The sequence below is a fragment of the Clavelina lepadiformis genome, chromosome 9, assembly GCF_947623445.1.
Source record: "Clavelina lepadiformis chromosome 9, kaClaLepa1.1, whole genome shotgun sequence".
Taxonomy (NCBI): Eukaryota; Metazoa; Chordata; class Ascidiacea; order Aplousobranchia; family Clavelinidae; genus Clavelina; species Clavelina lepadiformis.
The window spans coordinates 12400165-12422608 of record NC_135248.1 but is presented as its reverse complement, the minus strand read 5'-3'; the positions used below and the strand labels follow the sequence as shown (position 1 = coordinate 12422608).

At 35.8% G+C, this 22444-nt stretch overlaps 2 protein-coding genes across 2 annotated transcripts; both read left to right on the top strand.

The window, feature by feature from the left end:
* LOC143471437 (atlastin-2-like) lies at positions 1–8864 on the top strand. Its single transcript, XM_076969890.1, has 13 exons — positions 1–1230; positions 1921–2117; positions 2489–2623; positions 2815–2970; positions 4699–4758; positions 4904–5141; positions 5463–5647; positions 5870–5950; positions 6023–6175; positions 6375–6434; positions 6571–6741; positions 6933–6998; positions 7096–8864. The coding sequence occupies exons 1-13, from the start codon at positions 1209–1211 to the stop codon at positions 7720–7722; spliced, it is 2151 nt and encodes a 716-aa protein (XP_076826005.1). The 5' UTR covers positions 1–1208; the 3' UTR covers positions 7723–8864.
* Positions 8865–12976: 4112 nt separating this feature from the next.
* On the top strand, positions 12977–21141 carry LOC143471062 (atlastin-2-like). Its single transcript, XM_076969399.1, has 13 exons — positions 12977–13472; positions 14163–14359; positions 14731–14865; positions 15057–15212; positions 16947–17006; positions 17152–17389; positions 17711–17895; positions 18127–18207; positions 18280–18432; positions 18630–18689; positions 18826–18996; positions 19190–19255; positions 19353–21141. Exons 1-13 carry the CDS (start codon positions 13451–13453, stop codon positions 19977–19979), a joined length of 2151 nt encoding a protein of 716 aa, XP_076825514.1. The 5' UTR covers positions 12977–13450; the 3' UTR covers positions 19980–21141.
* The last annotated feature ends 1303 nt before the right edge of the window (positions 21142–22444 follow it).

The following is a 22444-nucleotide window of genomic DNA, read 5'->3' as shown; positions in this document are numbered from 1 at the left end:
CGAGTCAACAAGAATTGACGTTATTTATGCTCAATCAGTTGAAACAATACAGTTCAAATCAACTTGTTGCCTAATTTTGTTGGCCTACATAAGCTACTAATACAGTAGGGTTCTATGCAAATGGCGTAAAGTAAAACAAACGGTAAAACAAAGTTTAAAAGCAAAAAGAATCTGTACCTTTTACGGTAAATATAATGTTACAAGGAAAATGTTCTATAAATAATAATCGATGATGTATAAATGGTCTAACACAAGTATGTAGGCCTAGTTGCTAACTTAATGCTGATGAAACAAATCAGACAAATATTACGTCGAATCAGAATAACATAGCCTAGATTTCATGAAATATTTATTGCTGTTTCTCAACTACGGTGCTAGGTGACGTCATTTTTCAAACTCGAAGCGGGAGGGCAACCAGAACTCTTCGATATCAAATGTAAACAGATTTCACCTCGTGACATCAAGCGAGAAGTTTGAGGAACCGAAACTTTACTCAGACAGGCTCAGACGTTGCAGCTTTGCTGGTACAGTGGCTCATCCTATACTTGCAAATCAGCTCAAAGTTTTCACTGTTTTAGAAGTTGTAATAAAGCTTAAGACAGCAGGTAGTGAACATCTAGCATTCTAATAGAACCCTAAGCAATCTATTTCAGCGAGTAAAACAATGACGTGGGCTACAAAAAGAAAGCTTATTTTCGTCAGTTTAAACTTTCACGCCGCACAAAAACAGTCCACCTGCCCGGTACAGTAACATGTGACCAGTTGCCGTTAACTTTACCATCAAAAACTTGCCTTTCAGGGCAATTAAAGCGATCAATAGTTTTGCAAGTGTATAACAATAGTTTGCAAGCAGCTGCAAAAACATGTAGTGGATGAAAGCCGCAAAATTACAATCGTGTCTGGCTTAGAGGTGGTAGCGGTGAGCTTTTACCAGGAAGTACTTGCCGTTATTTGAATCAAGTTAACAACTTCCTTATTTGCCCGTTGCCCACTTCTAGGTATACAAGCATTGATCTACACCACAATAGGCTTTTGTGGATTGCAAAAACATTTACATTATTACATAGGGCTGGACTAGTATTTGAAAAGTTTAGAATTGTTGATTTTACTGCTTTTAACGGATCGTAGTAATAAAGTATAAAGTATAAAGTATAAAGTATAAACAGATTGAATTCATACTTGAAAGGGTTGCAGCTTTCACAACAAAAATGAGCAGTAATCCTTTACCAGGTAAGAGCAAAGCGTTATTGCTGCGTTACAAATAGCCTATATACTGTACTGTATATAAGCAAGTATGTTCCTGATAAATTTCATTGTTTACAAGTTAGAATGTCAAGTCCTTTGATCATGTAAAGCCTATTAACCTCTATTTTGTGCCTGTGTATCAATTGTTTGTGCCAAAATACCGGTTTCAGTTGTTTTAATTAGTAACAATACTGGGGACCGGGTAAAAGCTGGACACGACGCAATCCACGGATCGTACATGCATGGGCGATTTAGCGGTTTTGCGTAAAAGCGTCCATGGATGCTTACTCAAAAATCGTCCATTTTCAACAGTCTATGGACGATCTGCGGATTGCGTCGTGTCCAGCTTTTACCCTGTGCCCGTTAATTTCATGCGCAACGTGTGGCATAGCCTACACCTATATATAACCTGGACCTAAATTATAATCTTGCTTTAAACTAAACGTTACAAAGAATTTGAGTATGGATTTTGGTGATTGACTTGTGTTTGTTTTTTGTATATAAATTACCCTATATATATTTTAGTTACATTTTTTTCGAGATTAGGCTTGTCCTTAAACGTATTTTGTCAGTTTAATTTCACTTTAAAAACATGCTGATTAAGTAAAGGCATAACCTTCTAACCTGAAAACGTTACGTTTACTTAAAAATCAAAATACCTGTATTACGTTTCAGGTACTTCACCACGTGTCGTCAATATCGTAAAAGAAGAAAATAAACGGTTAGTGTTGGATAAGAATGCGCTAAGAAGCGTTCTACTGGATGAAGAGGTCGCAGATCTCCCGGTTGCAATTTACTCTGCAGCTGGAGTTTTTCGAATGGGAAAATCGCTTCTTTTGGATCTTTTCGTCCGTTACATGGAAACCGGAGAAGTATAATGCTGACAGCTTAAAACTATTGTTTTAATTTTTTACTGCGTTTTGTACAAGTTCCGGCTGTTTGCAAAGCTTTCATGTATTAACATGGGAAATAATACAACTAAACACTAAACCTAAAGTCAAATATTTCAGAATTAATCCAAAAATTCAAGCCCAATTTGTTTTAATAGGAATCATGCTATTGCTCATTCTTGTATAAGTTGTGTGGTGAAACAATACGTTTGACAATGAAGTCACCATTGAAGCATTTTGATTTTAAAAGAGACCTTAAAAGTTTTTGGTTTTTTACAAGCTCAGTTTGATTTGATATTGGTAACCACAAACACAGTGACCCCCAGTACGTACTAAAAACAGAATTTTCACAGTTGTGTGAAAATATCTCTGATAATGACGTCATCAAGGGACCATTTGCGATTCAAGGTGGAGCTCTGGATGCTTGTACGAACGGAATCTATATTTTGAGAAAACCTTTCTCCATAGCAACGAAAGAGCATCGTAAGGTATAAGCTGTTTGCTACGAATTTTTTTTATTTTGTAAAAATAAGACAGGAACTCCATGTACAAATCCACGGGACTTTTGCTTTTCTCAAACACTCTTAAAATTCAAATAATTATTCAATTGTACCAATGTGAATGCCTTTGTATATAACGGTAGCAATTAAGCTGTAACTTCAAAGAATTCTTTTTATAGGTAGCTGTATTTCTCATGGATACTCAAGGGATGTTTGATCATTCCGCATCAACTGAGGTTACTGGTGACATCATGGGTTTCAGTTTATTACTTAGTTCTTATCAGTTCTACAATTTAAGTCAAAATATATCCTCCGACCACCTGACAACAATCTACGTGAGTTTACAAAATACACACGAAAAAACTTAAGTTAAATAGTATTTCCTTGCCAATATGATGTTGAATAATGTGTTGAATTAAGATTTCATCAAGTATAAAATGGAAATTTTAGTTATAGAAAGAAATTTGATTATAACTAATAGCAATAATATATAGCGATTTTTATTGACCAATAATTTTTCAATTTTGACATTATTGACATTACACATTGAAAAACTACACAGTGACGTTACCTCCTACATGCAAAATGTGATGCAGACACTTTGACCAAACGTTTATTGAGCACAGATTTTTTTCAAGGTTGTGCAAAATAGTCAAAATGCTGTAAGTGATATTAATGCACTTTGCAAAATAAAACCTTGCTTACAAGTATCTTTTCAAGAGAACAAAAAATACATAAAATAACTTCTTTTACTGGTGTTCTAACCACTTCTAATCTCACTCCTCCATGTGCCGAGTCTCTCGGTAGCAGTTTTCCCGGTAGTACACAATCTGCGCTTTCTAGATGACTGCCCAGTACTGCTCTGAAATCTGACCCATCAGCTAGCCCGAGTTCACAAAAAACTTCAGGCTGTCAATAGTGATGACATCATGTTCTTCCTGTTAAAAAGATATTCTGTTATACATAAACACTTTTATTCCGTAAAAAGTTATTTTATTTATTACTTTCTCCAAAGTATTTCTGTTACAGACCGTTTCATCGAAATTTCAGAACAAAATTCTTCCACGTGAAACGGTTGAGAATAATCATTTACGTTCAGCACGCTATTGCAAAATATTATGAACCGTAGTATGTCGTATGTCCACTTTGATGTATTGACTCCGTTATCCCATTTATCTGTTGCGTTATCTTATTTTAGATTGATTGATCCCATTTTGCGGAAACGATTAAGGAAAATGCATAGTCTCAATTAAGATTACGTAGTAGGTGAATGGGTTTACAGGACAATACACGATGCGGTTTATAAGTGCTGTATATTGTTTGAAATATCTAATATACAGCATTTCTTTACGATAAAGAGAAAGACAATGTATATATTGGCAACTGTTTCATAAGACGTTTCACAGAGTGTTTCCTGAAATCTTTATAAGACAGACTGCAAAGGAGGAAGCTTTAGATAAAGTTTTCATAGGTAACATGCCATTTCAAGAAAGGAGTGTTAACAAGTAACAGACTTTGTTTGCGAGGAAAATGTAACGACATCACATGACAAGTAAACAAGGATAAAAGTTTAACGGCGATTAGCTATAACGATAATTTCAGTGATTTTGGAAACGTTTACAGTTCAGCGGACTTTTTATTGCACAATAAACAGCCACGAATTTTATTGTGCGAATTTTTATTGTGCAATAAAAATTACATTATGTGACTCTATTAATGAAATGCAGGAGTAAGATTTGTTAAAGATTTGATTTTGTTAAATTTGTTAGCAAAGACACTTGGCTCTGGATGGCGAACCCTCTAATATATATATATATATATATATATGTGTGTGTGTGTGTGTGTGTGTGTGTGTGTGTGTCTCATGTGTATGCAAAAAAAATCTGTAATCAGCAATGGATATAACGTCTGTAGCACGAATTAAAATCACGATACAGGATTTGTCATGGACAGTATGTATTTATAACTATACACACACAACATTTGTGATGGTTATAGACATGATATCAATATACTACTAATATAGCATATATACACATGCAAATGTTTATTATTTCTTGCAGAAATTTGCTGACTTTGCCAGAAAACTGCAGAACATTAATCAATCAGACTCGCCCTTTCAGGTAAGTTGTGTGAAGAAATGTCGCTAACTATAGCATGCTGTTTTAAAAAGTCTATTATATGCAGTATAAATGATTGTACACTTCAAGAATTAATTAAGCAAGAGAAATTACCTGGTGGGCACATCTGACCATAGCTATATTGCAGAGACTCATGTTTTTAATTCGAGATTGGAAAAAATTAAGAAGTTTCCCACTTGGTCTCGACGGGGGAGAAAAGTTTTTGAAAGAAGTCCTTCAGAATGAAGAGCGTGGCTCCGAAGAGCACAAGGACATTCAAAGTCTTCTTCAACAAACCTTCGAAAAAATGTCCTGCTTTCTACTTCCCTCCTCTGGTGACGTCGTTGAAGCGATGGAGAAAGAGGATACATCCTGCTTGCTGAAAGGTTTTGAAGTAGTAATATTTCCTTCATAAAATGCTGTATATTAAAAGCTTCCAAAACAGCTATCAAAAGACGATGATTCCGTCATAAATGAACATTTATTGTGAAATCATTTCGACATTTCATTTAGATTAAATCTTACAGTATACGCATAAATATAATAATTTAACATACAAAATAATCCTTGTTTGTTTTAAGCGAATTGATCGATCAGTAAATTTAACCACCTTTCGAAGTCTAACTTTTAAAATACAAAGTTTATGTAACTCTCATAGTTTTGCGTCACGAAACAGAATCACATTGTTTAGCTTATTTTTGTTTTAGATATAAGCTTGGATTTTCGTAAAGAGGCGAGTTATTTGTTTGAACACTTTTGCCACCCTGATAACATTTGCTTGAAAATACTTGACAATAGAGAGGTGAGTTGCCGGCAGTTGTACAACCACGCTGTTCATTTAGATTTGGTTCTTGCAAGCGGATTGGTTTCCTCGGTGGATAGCTATGTAAAAGTAAATATAAACTTTTTTGATTTGATTACTTCCTTTTGCAACCACAAGTAATACAAATAGGCTACTAATACATTGTTGTAGTTTACATTGTCTTAAGTAACACAGAATATCAAGAAAGTAATCATATTTTGCCGTGCTTTGAAATCAAATGCAGATTTTATGAATGACATAAAAAACGATTGTTGAGTAGGAATGACGTAAACTTTCTTCTGTTACTTGCAGGCCACACAAAGAGGTGCGTCAGCAAATTTGATTCATGACCTTGTCTTACAATATCGTCAAGAAACGGATTATTCCAGCCAAGTTCGTTTCACCTAAATTATGCAAACATCATTCGATTTTTGATTCCTTTTATTTACAGTAAATCCATTTTAGAATAAAGATGAAAACTTGGACGAGTTACACATTTTCAAAAAGAACATGATTCTGCAAGAATATGATGGCAAGGCTTGCGGAGGTGAAGATTTGAAACGCGAAGGTCGTCAAAAGCTTGCCTTCAAAATCGAGCAACAATTTACTGATGTAAAAGTATGTCAACTGTAACGAAAGGCAAAGAAAGAAATGTGTAAATGACTTAAACACACGATTATAATGTCTTCTTTTTCTTTTAACTTCTAATAATAAAAGCAATTGATAGTTAAAGACTAATAATATTGACGACGTAACAAGGGTATTTGTCCTGATCTTTTTCGTTGCATAAACGTTTAAAACCCTTTTTTTATTATAGCACAAAAATTGTATGGCTAAAATTGTTGATCAGTGCTTCAATTACTACCAGGATAAAATGGTAAGCTTTTTGTAATTCCTACTGTGCCAAGGTTAATTTTGATTTCATACGACTTATGTTTACATTGTCATCCTGCATCTTATAAAAACGGAAAAATGTTGTGGGAAATTTACCACAAATGTTGTTTGTAACTTAGCTTCAGTGGAAAGGCACCAAGTTGGAAGATTTAGAAAATGAACACCAGCGATTGAAAGATGAGTCCAGGAAGAAGTTTGATGATCTTGAAAAACCAGAGGGGGAATATTTCCAAGTACGAGCCAAGGATCTTCTCGAGAACAAGATAGAGCGTTTCTATCAACGAACAAAGGTATATAAACGGTTAGTTATATAATTTCAAGACGTGGTTTGTTTAACGTCTTTTTGCAAAATTGTTATTACCCTTAAGGTTTTAGTCGTTGTATTGATAACATAGACGAGTTAACTTTAAAAAAAAAGGATTTTTCCCCATAAGCTATATATATATATATATATATATAAGCCTTTGATTGATTTGTGTAGATTCGTGTAAATACGGAGATTGTTTTGAAAGAGGTCCTTGAAGAATACACAGCAGGTTTGAAAAAGGTAAGAAAATGCGTCATCAATCGCTCATTCTAAACTAAAGAAGTAAACATCTGTGCAACATTATGAAGGAGCTTACAGCGCGTGCTTTATTTGTCAGCGTTCCCATCTAAATCTCAACAGAGTTTTGAGGAGCAAGCATCACAAGCTGGTCTGGGAAAGTTTGAAGAAAATAGAAGAGGAACTTCCTCCTGGTCGAGCTGCTGAGATCTACGAAAAGTTTCTCGGCGAAACCAAAACCTTCTTCGCCGATGTGAAGAAGAGAAATTTGAAATGGAGAATAGGGTCAGGAATAGGGGGCACTATTGTCGGAGGTGCGGCCATTGCAGCTGCTGCAGTATTGCCCCCACTTTTACCTGCAATGGTTGCTGCTGAAGCTTCTACTGCATTATTGGTTACTGGGTTAATAGCTGGTGGAGCTGTAGGCGGTGGAGCGGCTGTTGGTGTGCCAACTGGTTTATTCTTGGGGTTTTCTGGGTCTTCAAACTTTGACTTCAAAAAAAGCCTCGTCACCGCCGGTCTTCTTCCACTGAAAGTTTCTCTCCCCGACGCATCAGCACTCATTGACGAGGAAGTTTTTATTTCAGCAATGATGATGAAACAAGAGCGTAATAACGTGAGGGAAAATTCGGATGAAATTGCTCCTACTGACTCGATTGATGGCGGACCCAGCAACGACAATGATGAAACCCACGATTGTAATTCACTGTTACGCCTTGTTCAATAAGTGCCTTAATTACCATCATTTCAGCAATGTTGATGAAACAATATGAAGACACGCCTGCAAACTCTGATGAAAACAAGTAACTCACCCTGGTTGATGGTGGACATAACCACACCAGAATTCACTCGGAAAGTCAAAGTCCTCAACTGTTAGTCACCACGACATATTTTTGACTTTTGCTCATCCTGGCACAAGTTTGTTTTCCAGAAACAATCTGCTTTTTGTAATGAACGTTTTTATTGCTTGGGGTACCACTTATTTTCATTGAATATGTTCCCATGTACGCCTGCATTACATGACAAACCAGACACGCGACAGCAGTTGATTACAATTGCAAGTAATTTAATAAAAAATAATGAAAATCCAAATCAATAAATCAAACAAATAATGTTTGTTACACATTTCGTACAACATTCTTATTTAACAAACCACCAGTAGAAACTTGGTTAACTTCTTCCTGGTTAACTAATCAGTTACTTCCACAAAACGTAGAGTTTTTTACCCGTCACTCAGTTGGTTTTTAATTCTGTTACTTATTCGCAGATCAACACGGTGCCATGCTATCTAAGTACTTATCCATCAATCTATTTGTTGTGAGCTATATGTGTAAATATCACGAATAAGTAATCATCGGGGAACTGATAACCAAAAACACTCCAGTTAACAAAATGACTTTTTTAAATTAAACCGTTAGGAGAGATGTGGGAGTGACTGGCCGCCGTTCATGTTGATGTCATCACACAAATGACAATTCTCAGTTATTATAATTTGTGTTATTTTTAACAGACGTTATCACTGATGATGCTTATCACTGATGCTTATCACTGTTCCTTGGCATACTGTTGAAGTTGTTTTATCATTTAATTGATTAATTATCTTATATCGACCTTATGACCTTGCAGTTATTAGCAAGTCAGCACCGATTTTGTATTCTAATAGGTTTTGGTTTCTCATGTTTGAAAAGCAATTTTGTATATGTACGGTAGCCGTACTTATCCAGTTTATTTCAACTTTTAGCTTGATTTAACTTTTTCTTGTTGTTGATTTTTCTGAATGAATGCTGCTTTTCCATATAAGATTATGCATATAATCCATATAAGTCTTCCATCCGTACTTGTTTTGTTGAAAATTTCTTTGCAAATATATCATATGACTTTAATCTTAACTTGGATATTCCAAAATTTTTCATTATCATTTTTGGTAATTGTAGAAGAAAACGCTTTAACAAAAAAGAAATTTAAAATCAGAGAAGTTCCAGAGGTCAATGAGAAGAATTTCTTCAATCACAAAAAAATTTGAAATGAGGCGATTACACTAAGAGTTAGCCTGGCCGTTTTTCTCATTACAAAATTGTGACTTATGTAAGATTACGCCATGAAAACAGGCCAATAAGATTTCCTGCGATGTAAACTCTGAGGAAATTTACAAAACACAAAAGATTACAACTTAGCAAGTTATTTATATGCTTAAGTCTTTCGATCGCCGTCTAGCGCCACCAAACCATCACATATGAAACAAAACCTCATAATCGTGATATACGGTAACCGAAGGCATGTTTCGTTTGTTGTTAAAACCTGAAACTGGGTGGTTACGACATTGCCTGCGAGTCAGTGTACACACAAACTTATTGTTTATTTGCTGGCATATTGATTGTCAAAGGTGAGCATGAAATCCTGCTATAAATCTTGTCTCCCAGCTTACTTTTTGCCTATATACATACATACATGTAGCACACAGAATTTGTAATTTCTAACTGGAGTTTTGATTGAGCTGATTGTTTGTTTTGATGTGATGTGGTCAAATTAGTTCAACAATGTTGCCCAGTAATTAAGGCACTCAACAAGGTGTAACAATGAACTATAATCGTTGGTTTCGTCGTTGCTGGGTCCGCCATCAATCGGGTCGGTAGAAATAATGTCATCCGAGCTTTTCCTCACGTTATTACGTTCTTGTTTGGTCGTTGCTGACACGAAAACTTTCTCGACCAAGAATTTTGCGGTGTTTGGAAGAGCAATTGTCAGCGGAAGAACACCGGCTGTGACGATGCTTCCTTTGAAGTCGAAGTTGGCAAACAACTAGACGGAGAAAAGGCCAAACCTAAAGCAGTTAGCACACCACCAGCGGTTCCACCACCTACAGCTCCACCAGCTATTGATCCAGTGACTAACGCTGAAGTAGAAGCTTTAGCAGCAACCATTGCAGATAAAAGTGGGGGCAATATTGCAGCAGCTGTAATGGCCGCACCTCCGACAATAGTGCCCACTACTCCTGCCCCTATTCTCCATTTCAAATTTCTCTTCTTCACATCGGCGAAGACGGTTTTGGTTTTTGAAACATAATGTAACATAATTGAAACAAAAACTTCTTCTTCCACCGATATAGGCTACTATGTGACCTTAAAATAAGTTACTTCTATGTATTTGGAAACTTTATTTGCTCTTAGTCAGGCTACAGCAGACAGTTTTTGGTAGAAATCTTTTCGTAAAAATCGCAGCAGCAATATTCACATTTAAATCTTTCTTTGCATATTAAAAACTATTTCTTCTAGGGCTACCATATGTCCTCTTTTAGGAGAATTTGTCCTCTTTTCCAAAGAAAAATGAATTGTCCTCCGGGGACACTGAAAAATGCCCAAGTGTCCTCCTTTTTTGCCTTTTGCCTTTTTCTTGCTTATATTTTCAACAGAATTATATGTTTATGTGACTTTTCGGCATGAGGTCTAAGTCAAGTCAAATGACTTTTCAGCAACAGCATGAAGTCTAATCATTTTTCTTATCATTGTTTTAATAAAGACAAACATAAAATCTAAAAAAAGCTAAGCAATAATGCCAAAGAGGAACACTGTGTTTGCTGATGAACTGTGACAAAAGTATCCTTGTTTCAGAAAAAGACATAATGATTTTGAAGCTGAAATCATTACTTGTGCATATGCGTATAATTATCCAAAAACATGTGATAAATTCTTTAAACTTAAAACGTTATTTGCATTGTACTTGCTGGAGATATTGTCCTTTTTTTTGGCGATGAAAATAAGGTAGGCCTAATTTCTTCACAAACTTCAATCAACCGACCGAACATGGTTATACTGAATTTCAATGATCACGTCAAAAGAATTCCACTGATTACAAACTTTGACGCTCAAAACGCCTGACTAAATTATGACGTCAGGCTGAAGAACGAGAGACATGCTGGGATTAGTGTCTCATTGCGGTTGAGCTACAGGGAACAAAACTGTTGCTAACGTGCGTTATTTCAGCTGCGTTTTCTGGGCGGGCGTTTTATGTACAAGCTTGTTTTTTATCTCTTTCGTTGTTGTGCTTAATAAACGAGTTTTTCAACTTGTGAGACGGTATGTACCGCATTGTCTATATAAAATGTGTATTCCTGTAGAAGAAAGATAGTAATGATGACAAAATGCGGAGCGGACAGCGAGCTGATAAAAAACTTGCGTACTTTGCATATGTTTTAAGTTGGCTTCCATCATATCAATTCAAAATCTGAGAGTTCATGTTAATTTTATTGCTTCATCAACGCTGAGTGGTTGTGCCTTTAACGTTCCTGAGATAAACGAACACAAACCGTCTATTTTAAGATTGAAAAACATTTATTCACATTTACTGCAAGGAGGCCGTAGGTATAGTGAACTAAATTTTATTTTAGCCTATTGATTTTCATGATATCAACGTTTCCGTTTGAGAAAACTACCCTTTTTGATCAGAAACATGTGTTTATTATTATTATTGGTATTAACTTTGTAGTTGCGCTAATTTTGCTCTTGTTCACTACAATGGAGTCATACAGCGTCACTTTGCTGGCACACTCACTATCTTAACGGCAACATTGACCACCTACAATCCTGTATGTTTGCTGCATGAATAGCATTAAGTTAAAGATTTTAGAAGAGCGTTTTTAAAAGCGGTTGATGAGCAGTAGGCTAACTAGATCACATTGCGATCATTTTTGTATTATGGCGTTCTTTCTGTGCACGTTAGCAAAAATTTTTAGTTTTTTTAAACAGCTGTGCCAGTAGCCTACGCTAATTAACGTCCTAAACCTAACTCATTCCACATAAAATCAAGCTAAAGAATGAAAAGTGTATCAACGGCATAACAAAGCTTCAATTCAGCGTGGTATGCCAATATGCATAGGCCTATGTTTAAAAATAAAATATCTATAATCAGAAGCAAAGGACATGTTGTACATTAGTGCTTGCTGATGGCGACAGTACTAGACACTATAGGCAGCAGTCACTGTTATAATCAAACACGACAGCTTAGCAGTAGGCAATTAAGCAATAAGGAATACAACATAGGATCATGAAGAATACAGAATTCACAACCGCTTCACTTTCTGAACTTATTATCAGGTGGGATGTTCCTGTTAGTCAATAGATCTATACAAGCTATACAGTGTCCTCCCTCTAAGTTATAGTTTACTTATAAACATTTTGATCAACGAGTAATACGGCAGAAGGCGGAAATCGATGTTATAGAAATAGGCTTACTAACACTACAACTAAGTCAAGCTTCGAGTCAACAAGAATTAACGTTATTTATGCTCAATCAGTTGAAACAATAAAGTTCAAATCAACTTGTTGCCTAATTTCCTTGGCATATATAAGCTACTAATACAGTAGGGCTCTATGCAAATGGCGTAAACTAAAACAAACGGTAAAACAAAGTTTAAAAGCAAAAATAATCTTTACCTTTTACGGTAAGTATAATGTTAAGGGAAAATGTTCTATAAATATTCGATAATGTATAACTGATCTAACACAAGTATATTGTTGTTAACTTAATGCTGATGAAACAAATTAGACAAACATTACGTCGAATCAGAATAACATAGCCTAGATTTCATAAAATATTAACTTAATTGCTGTTTCTCAACTACGGTGCTAGGTGACGTCATTTTACAAACTTGAAGCGGGAGGGCGACTAGAACTATTCGATATCAAATATAAACAGATTTCACCTCGTGACATCAAGCGAGAAGTTTGAGCAACCGAAACTTCACTCAGGCAGGCTCAGACGTTGCAGCTTTGCTGGTACAGTGGCTCATCCTATACTTGCAAATCAGATCAAAGTTTTCACTGTTTTAGAAGTTGTAATAAAGCTTAAGGCAGCAGGTAGTGAACATCTAGCATTCTAATAGAACCCTAAGCAATCTATTTCAGCGAGTAAAACAATGACGTGGGCTACAAAAAGAAAGTTTATTTTCGTCAGTTTAAACTTTCACGCCGCACAAAAACAGTCCACCTGCCCGGTACAGTAACATGTGACCAGTTGCCGTTAACTTTACCATCAAAAACTTGCCTTTCAGGGCAATTAAAGCGATCAATAGTTTTGCAAGTGTATAACAATAGTTTGCAAGCAGCTGCAAAAACATGTAGTGGATGAAAGCCGCAAAATTACAATCGTGTCTGGCTTAGAGGTGGTAGCGGTGAGCTTTTACCAGGAAGTACTTGCCGTTATTTGAATCAAGTTAACAACTTCCTTATTTGCCCGTTGCCCACTTCTAGGTATACAAGCATTGATCTACACCACAATAGGCTTTTGTGGATTGCAAAAACATTTACATTATTACATAGGGCTGGACTAGTATTTGAAAAGTTTAGAATTGTTGATTTTACTGCTTTTAACGGATCGTAGTAATAAAGTATAAAGTATAAAGTATAAAGTATAAACAGATTGAATTCATACTTGAAAGGGTTGCAGCTTTCACAACAAAAATGAGCAGTAATCCTTTACCAGGTAAGAGCAAAGCGTTATTGCTGCGTTACAAATAGCCTATATACTGTACTGTATATAAGCAAGTATGTTCCTGATAAATTTCATTGTTTACAAGTTAGAATGTCAAGTCCTTTGATCATGTAAAGCCTATTAACCTCTATTTTGTGCCTGTGTATCAATTGTTTGTGCCAAAATACCGGTTTCAGTTGTTTTAATTAGTAACAATACTGGGGACCGGGTAAAAGCTGGACACGACGCAATCCACGGATCGTACATGCATGGGCGATTTAGCGGTTTTGCGTAAAAGCGTCCATGGATGCTTACTCAAAAATCGTCCATTTTCAACAGTCTATGGACGATCTGCGGATTGCGTCGTGTCCAGCTTTTACCCTGTGCCCGTTAATTTCATGCGCAACGTGTGGCATAGCCTACACCTATATATAACCTGGACCTAAATTATAATCTTGCTTTAAACTAAACGTTACAAAGAATTTGAGTATGGATTTTGGTGATTGACTTGTGTTTGTTTTTTGTATATAAATTACCCTATATATATTTTAGTTACATTTTTTTCGAGATTAGGCTTGTCCTTAAACGTATTTTGTCAGTTTAATTTCACTTTAAAAACATGCTGATTAAGTAAAGGCATAACCTTCTAACCTGAAAACGTTACGTTTACTTAAAAATCAAAATACCTGTATTACGTTTCAGGTACTTCACCACGTGTCGTCAATATCGTAAAAGAAGAAAATAAACGGTTAGTGTTGGATAAGAATGCGCTAAGAAGCGTTCTACTGGATAAAGAGGTCGAAGATCTCCCGGTTGCAATTTACTCGGCAGCTGGAGTTTTTCGAATGGGAAAGTCGCTTCTTTTGGATCTTTTCGTCCGTTACATGGAAACCGAAGAAGTATAATGCTGACAGCTTAAAACTATTGTTTTAATTTTTTACTGCGTTTTGTACAAGTTCCGGCTGTTTGCAAAGCTTTCATGTATTAACATGGGAAATAATACAACTAAACACTAAACCTAAAGTCAAATATTTCAGAATTAATCCAAAAATTCAAGCCCAATTTGTTTTAATAGGAATCATGCTATTGCTCATTCTTGTATAAGTTGTGTGGTGAAACAATACGTTTGACAATGAAGTCACCATTGAAGCATTTTGATTTTAAAAGAGACCTTAAAAGTTTTTGGTTTTTTACAAGCTCAGTTTGATTTGATATTGGTAACCACAAACACAGTGACCCCCAGTACGTACTAAAAACAGAATTTTCACAGTTGTGTGAAAATATCTCTGATAATGACGTCATCAAGGGACCATTTGCGATTCAAGGTGGAGCTCTGGACGCTTGTACGAACGGAATCTATATTTTGAGAAAACCTTTCTTCATAGCAACGGAAAAGCATCGTAAGGTATAAGCTGTTTGCTACGAGATTTTTTTATTTTGTAAAAATAAGACAGAAACTCCATGTACAAATCCACGGGACTTGTGCTTTTCTCAAACAATCTTAAAATTCAAATAATTATTCAATTGTACCAATGTGAATGCCTTTGTATATAACGGTAGCAATTAAGCTGTAACTTCAAAGAATTCTTTTTATAGGTAGCTGTATTTCTCATGGATACTCAAGGGATGTTTGATCATTCCGCATCAACTGAGGTTACTGGTGACATCATGGGTTTCAGTTTATTACTTAGTTCTTATCAGTTCTACAATTTAAGTCAAAATATATCCTCCGACCACCTGACAACAATCTACGTGAGTTTACAAAATACATACGAAAAAACTTAAGTTAAATAGTATTTCCTTGCCAATATGGTCTATAATGTGTTGAATTAATATTTCATCAAGTATAAAATGGAAATTTTAGTAATACAAAGAAATTTGATTATAGCTAGTAACTATATATAGCGATTTTTATTGACCAATAATTTTTCAGTTTTGACATTATTGACATTACACATTGAAAAACTACACAGCGACGTTACCTCCTTCATGCAAAATGTGATGCAGACACTTTGACCATAAGTTTATTGAGCATAGATTTTTCAAAGTTGACATAGATTTTTTCAAAGTTGTGCAAAATAGTCAAACTGCTGTAAGTGACATTAATGCACTCTGCCCAGTCCAATCGGTTGCAACATAAAACCTTGTTTACTTTTTCAAGAGAACAAAAATGTGTACCGTAGTATGTCGTATTTCCACTTTAATGTATTGCCCCCGCAATCCCATTTATCTGTTGCGTTATCTTATTTTAGATTGATTGATCCCATTTTGCGGAACCGATCACGGAAGATTAATATTTTCAAATAAGATCACGTAGATGTAATACACAATGCGGTTTATAAGTGTTGTTTGAAATATTTGATATACAACATTTCTTTACGATAAAGAGAAAGTAAATGTATATATTGGCAACTGTTTTATGAGACGTTTCACAAGTGTTTCCTGAAATCTGTATAAAACAGATTGCAAAGTAGGAAGCTTTAGAAAAAGTTTTCATAGGTAACATGCCATTTTAAAAAAAGATTATTAATAAGTAACAGACTTTGTTTGCGAGAAAAATGTAACGTTATCACATGACAAGTAAACAAGGGTAAAAGTTTGACGACGATTAGCAGCTAGGGTTGCCATACCGTCCGGAAAATTCCGGACATGTCCGGAATGTAGGGTTAAATTTTGCGTCCGGGAGGAATTTTAAAAAATGCTCAAATGTCCGGAATTTTATGATGGGCGTTTTGGGGGAATTAGAATTGCGGGAATAATCCTGTAAATCAGGGGTGTCCAACACATGGCACGCGACGTGTCTGACCTAGACCCTAGCCTAGAGATCACCATAGCCTAACCCTAGCCTAGAGATCACCAGAGGTCAAATCAGAAATAGCCCAATAGCCTATTGAATTCACGACACTATGTTCAAAAATCCACTCCGGTATACAATGGATAGGCAAAGCATTGCTACTGTGACGTCATATTGACAGACAATGTGTTCATACCTCATTTTTAAAAACCGCTAGTGGGCACTAAAGAGTGTCCGGATTTTAGGCCACGAAAATATGGTAACCCTAGATTAGCTATAAAGATAATTTCAGTCATTTTGGAAACGTTTACAGGTCAGCGGACTTTTTATTGTGCAATAAACAGCCACGAATTTTATTGTGCGAATTTTTATTGTGCAATAAAAATTACTGTATGTGACGCTATTAATGAAATGCAGGAGTAAGATAAGAAATCTGTTAACAAAGACACTTGGCTCTGGATGGCGAACCCTCTAATATATATATAAATATGTGTGTGTCTCATATGTACGCAAAAAAGCTGTAATCAGCAGTGGATAACGTCTGTAGCACGAATTAAAATCACGATACCGGGTTTGTTATGGACAGTATATATAATTATACACACACAACATTGCTGATTGTTATTGACGTGATGTCAATATACGACTAATATAGCATATATACACATGCAAATGTTTATCATTTCTTGCAGAAATTTGCTGACTTTGCCAGAAAATTGCAGAACATTAATCAAGTAGACTCGCCCTTTCAGGTAAATTGTGTGAAGAAATGTCGCTAACTATAGCATGCTGTTTCAAAAAGTCTATTATATGCTGTATAAATGATTGTACACTTTAAGAATTATTTAAGCAAGAGAAATTACCTGGTGGACACATCTGACCATAACTATATTGCAGCGACTCATGTTTTTAATTCGAGATTGGAAGAAAGTAAGAAGTTTCCCACTTGGCCTCGAAGGGGGAGAAAAGTTTTTGAAAGAAGTTCTTCAGAATGAAGAGCGTGGCTCCGAAGAGCACAGGGACATTCAAAGTCTTCTTCGACAAACCTTCGAAAAAATGTCCTGCTTTCTACTTCCCTCCTCTGGTGACGTCGTTGAAGCGATGGAGAAAGAGGATACATTCTGCTTGCTGAAAGGTTTTGAAGTAGTAATATTTCCTTCATAAAATGCTGTATATTAAAAGCTTCCAAAACAGCTATCAAAAGACGATGATTCCGTCATAAACGAACATTTATTGTGAAATCATTTCGACATTTCATTTAGATTAAATCTTACAGTATACGCATAAATATAATAATTTAACATACAAAATAATCCTTGTTTGTTTTAAGCGAATTGATCGATCAGTAAATTTAACCACCTTTCAAAGTCTAACTTTTAAAATACAAAGTTTATGTAACTCTCATAGTTTTGCGTCACGAAACAGAATCACATTGTTTAGCTTATTTTTGTTTTAGATATAAGCTTGGCTTTTCGTAAAGAGGCGAGTTATTTGTTTGAACATCTTTGCCACCGTGATAACATTTGCTTGAAAATACTTGACAATAGAGAGGTGAGTTGCCGGCAGTTGTACAACCACGCTGTTCATTTAGATTTGGTTCTTGCAAGCGGATTGGTTTCCTCGGTGGATAGCTATGTAAAAGTAAATATAAACTTTTTTGATTTGATTACTTCCTTTTGCAACCACAAGTAATACAAATAGGCTACTAATACATTGTTGTAGTTTACATTGTCTTAAGTAACACAGAATATCAAGAAAGTAATCATATTTTGCCGTGCTTTGAAATCAAATGCAGATTTTATGAATGATTGTTCATAACGAAAAAACGATTGTTGAGTAGGAATGACGTAAACTTTCTTCTGTTACTTGCAGGCCACACAAAGAGGTGCGTCAGCAAATTTGATTCATGACCTTGTCTTACAATATCGTCAAGAAACGGATTATTCCAGCCAAGTTCGTTTCACCTAAATTATGCAAACATCATTCGATTTTTGATTCCTTTTATTTACAGTAAATCCATTTTAGAATAAAGATGAAAACTTGGACGAGTTACACATTTTCAAAAAGAACATGATTCTGCAAGAATATGATGGCAAGGCTTGCGGAGGTGAAGATTTGAAACGCGAAGGTCGTCAAAAGCTTGCCTTCAAAATCGAGCAACAATTTACTGATGTAAAAGTATGTCAACTGTAACGAAAGGCAAAGAAAGAAATGTGTAAATGACTTAAACACACGATTATAATGTCTTCTTTTTCTTTTAACTTCTAATAATAAAAGCAATTGAGAGTTAAAGACTACTAATATTGACGACGTAAGATGGTTATTTGCCCTGATATTTTTCATTGCATAAACGTAGAAATCCCTTTTTTTTATAGCACAAAGATTTTATGGCTAAAATTGTTGATCAGTGCTTCAATCACTACCAGGATAAAATGGTATGCTTTTTGTAATTCCTACTGTGCCAGGGTTAATTTTGATTTCATACGACTTATGTTTACATTGTCATCCTGCATCTTATAAATATGGAAAAATTTTGTGGAAAATTTACCACAAATGTTGTTTGTAACTTAGCTTCAGTGGAAAGGCACCAAGTTGGAAGATTTAGAAAATGAACACCAGCTATTGAAAGATGAGTCCAGGAAGAAGTTTGATGATCTTGAAAAACCAGAGGGGGAATATTTCCAAGTACGAGCCAAGGATCTTCTCGAGAACGAGATAGAGCGTTTCTATCAACGAACAAAGGTATATAAACGGTTAGTTATATAATTTCAAGACGTGGTTTGTTTAACGTCTTTTTGCAAAATTGTTATTACCCTTAAGGTTTTAGTCGTTGTATTGATAACATAGACGAGTTAACTTTAAAAAAAAAGGATTTTTCCCCATAAGCTATATATATATATATATATATATATAAGCCTTTGATTGATTTGTGTAGATTCGTGTAAATACGGAGATTGTTTTGAAAGAGGTCCTTGAAGAATACACAGCAGGTTTGAAAAAGGTAAGAAAATGCGTCATCAATCGCTCATTCTAAACTAAAGAAGTAAACATCTGTGCAACATTATGAAGGAGCTTACAGCGCGTGCTTTATTTGTCAGCGTTCCCATCTAAATCTCAACAGAGTTTTGAGGAGCAAGCATCACAAGCTGGTCTGGGAAAGTTTGAAGAAAATAGAAGAGGAACTTCCTCCTGGTCGAGCTGCTGAGATCTACGAAAAGTTTCTCGGCGAAACCAAAACCGTCTTCGCCGATGTGAAGAAGAGAAATTTGAAATGGAGAATAGGGGCAGGAATAGGGGGCACTATTGTCGGAGGTGCGGCCATTGCAGCTGCTGCAGTATTGCCCCCACTTTTACCTGCAATGGTTGCTGCTGAAGCTTCTACTGCATTATTGGTTACTGGGTTAATAGCTGGTGGAGCTGTAGGCGGTGGAGCGGCTGTTGGTGTGCCAACTGGTTTATTCTTGGGGTTTTCTGGGTCTTCAAACTTTGACTTCAAAAAAAGCCTCGTCACCGCCGGTCTTCTTCCACTGAAAGTTTCTCTCCCCGACGCATCAGCACTCATTGACGAGGAAGTTTTTATTTCAGCAATGATGATGAAACAAGAGCGTAATAACGTGAGGGAAAATTCGGATGAAATTGCTCCTACTGACTCGATTGATGGCGGACCCAGCAACGACAATGATGAAACCCACGATTGTAATTCACTGTTACGCCTTGTTCAATAAGTGCCTTAATTACCATCATTTCAGCAATGTTGATGAAACAATATGAAGACACGCCTGCAAACTCTGATGAAAACAAGTAACTCACCGTGGACATAATCACACCAGAATTTAAAGTCAAACCAATTAAAGTCCTCAACTGTTAGTCACCACGACATATTTTTGACTTTTGTTCATCCTGGCACAAGTTTGTTTTCTAGAAACAATCTGCTTTTTGTAATGAACGTTTTTATTGCTTGGGGTACCACTTATTTTCATTGAATATGTTCCCATGTACGCCTGCATTACATGACCAACCAGACACGCGACAGCAGTTGATTACAATTGCAAGTAATTTAATAAAAAATAATTAAAATCCAAATCAATAAATCAAACAAATAATGTTTGTTACACATTTCGTACAACATTCTTATTTAACAAACCACCAGTAGAAACTTGGTTAACCTCTTTCTGGTTAACTAATCAGTTACTTCTACAAAACGTAGAGTTGTTTACCCGTCAGTTGGTTTTTAATTCTGTTACTTATTCGCAGATCAACACGGTACCTAACGGTGCTACCTAAGTACACGGTGCTACCTAAGTACTTATCCATCAATCTATTTGTTGTGAGCTATGTGTAAATATCACGAATAAGTAATCATCGGGGAACTGATAACCAAAAACACTCCAGTTAACAAAATGACTTTTTTAAATTAAACCGTTAGGAGAGATGTAGGAGTGACTGGCCGCCGTTCATGTTGATGTCATCACACAAATGACAATTCTCAGTTATTATAATTTGTGTTATTTTTAACAGACGTTATCACTGATGATGCTTATCACTGTTCCTTGGCATACTGTTGAAGTTGTTTTATCATTTAATTGATTAATTATTATCTTTTATCGGCCTTAAGACCTTGCAGTTATTAGCAAGTCAGCACCGATTTTGTATTCTAATAGGTTTTGGTTTCTCATGTTTGAAAAGCAATTTTGTATATGTACGGTATCCGTACTTATCCAGTTTACTTCAACTTTTAGCTTGATTTAACTTTTTCTTGTTGTTGATTTTTCTGAATGAATGCTGCTTTTCCATATAAGATTATGCATATAATTCATATAAGTCTTCCATCCGTACTTGTTTTGTTGAAAATTTCTTTGCAAATATACCATATGAATTTAATCTTAACTTGGATATTCCAAAATTTTTCATTATCATTTTTGGTAATTGTAGAAGAAAACGCTTTAACAAAAAAGAAATTTAAAATCAGAGAAGTTCCAGAGGTCAATGAGAAGAATTTCTTCAATCACAAAAAAATTTGAAATGAGGCGATTACACTAAGAGTTAGCCTGGCCGTTTTTCTCATTACAAAATTGTGACTTATGTAAAATTACGCCATGAAAACAGGCCAATAAGATTTCCTGCGATGTAAACTCTGAGGAAATTTACAAAACACAAAAGATTACAACTTAGCAAGTTATTTATATGCTTAAGTCTTTCGATCGCCGTCTACCGCCACCAAACCATCACATATGAAACAAAACCTCATAATCGTGATATACGGTAACCGAAGGCATGTTTCGTTTGTTGTTAAAACCTGAAACTGGGTGGTTACGACATTGCCTGCGAGTCAGTGTACACACAAACTTATTGTTTATTTGCTGGCATATTGGTTGTCAAAGGTGAGCATGAAATCCTGCTATAAATCTTGTCTCCCAGCTTACTTTTTGCCTATATACATACATACATGTAGCACACAGAATTTGTAATTTCTAACTGGAGTTTTGATTGAGCTGATTGTTTTTTTTGATGTGATGTGGTCAAATTAGTTCAACAATGTTGCCCAGTAATTAAGGCACTCAACAAGGTGTAACAATGAACTATAATCGTTGGTTTCGTCGTTGCTGGGTCCGCCATCAATCGGGTCGGTAGAAATAATGTCATCCGAGCTTTTCCTCACGTTATTACGTTCTTGTTTGGTCGTTGCTGACACGAAAACTTTCTCGACCAAGAATTTTGCGGTGTTTGGAAGAGCAATTGTCAGCGGAAGAACACCGGCTGTGACGATGCTTCGTTTGAAGTCAAAGTTGGTAAACAAGTAGACGGAGAAAAGGCCAAACCAAAAGCAGTTAGCACACCACCAGCAGTTCCACCACCTACAGCTCCACCAGCTATTGATCCAGTGACTAACGCTGAAGTAGAAACATTAGCAGCAACCATTGCAGATAAAAGTGGGGGCAATATTGCAGCAGCTGTAATGGCGGCACCTCCGGCAATAGTGCCCCCTATTCCTGCCCCTATTCTCCATTTCAAATTGCTCTTCTTCACATCGGCGAAGACGGTTTTGGTTTTTGAAACATAATATAACATAATTGAAACAAAAACTTCTTCATCCACCGATATAGGCTACTATGTGACCTTAAAAAAAGTTACTTGTATGTATTTGGAAACTTTATTTGCTCTCAGTTAGGCTAGGCTACAGCAGACAGTT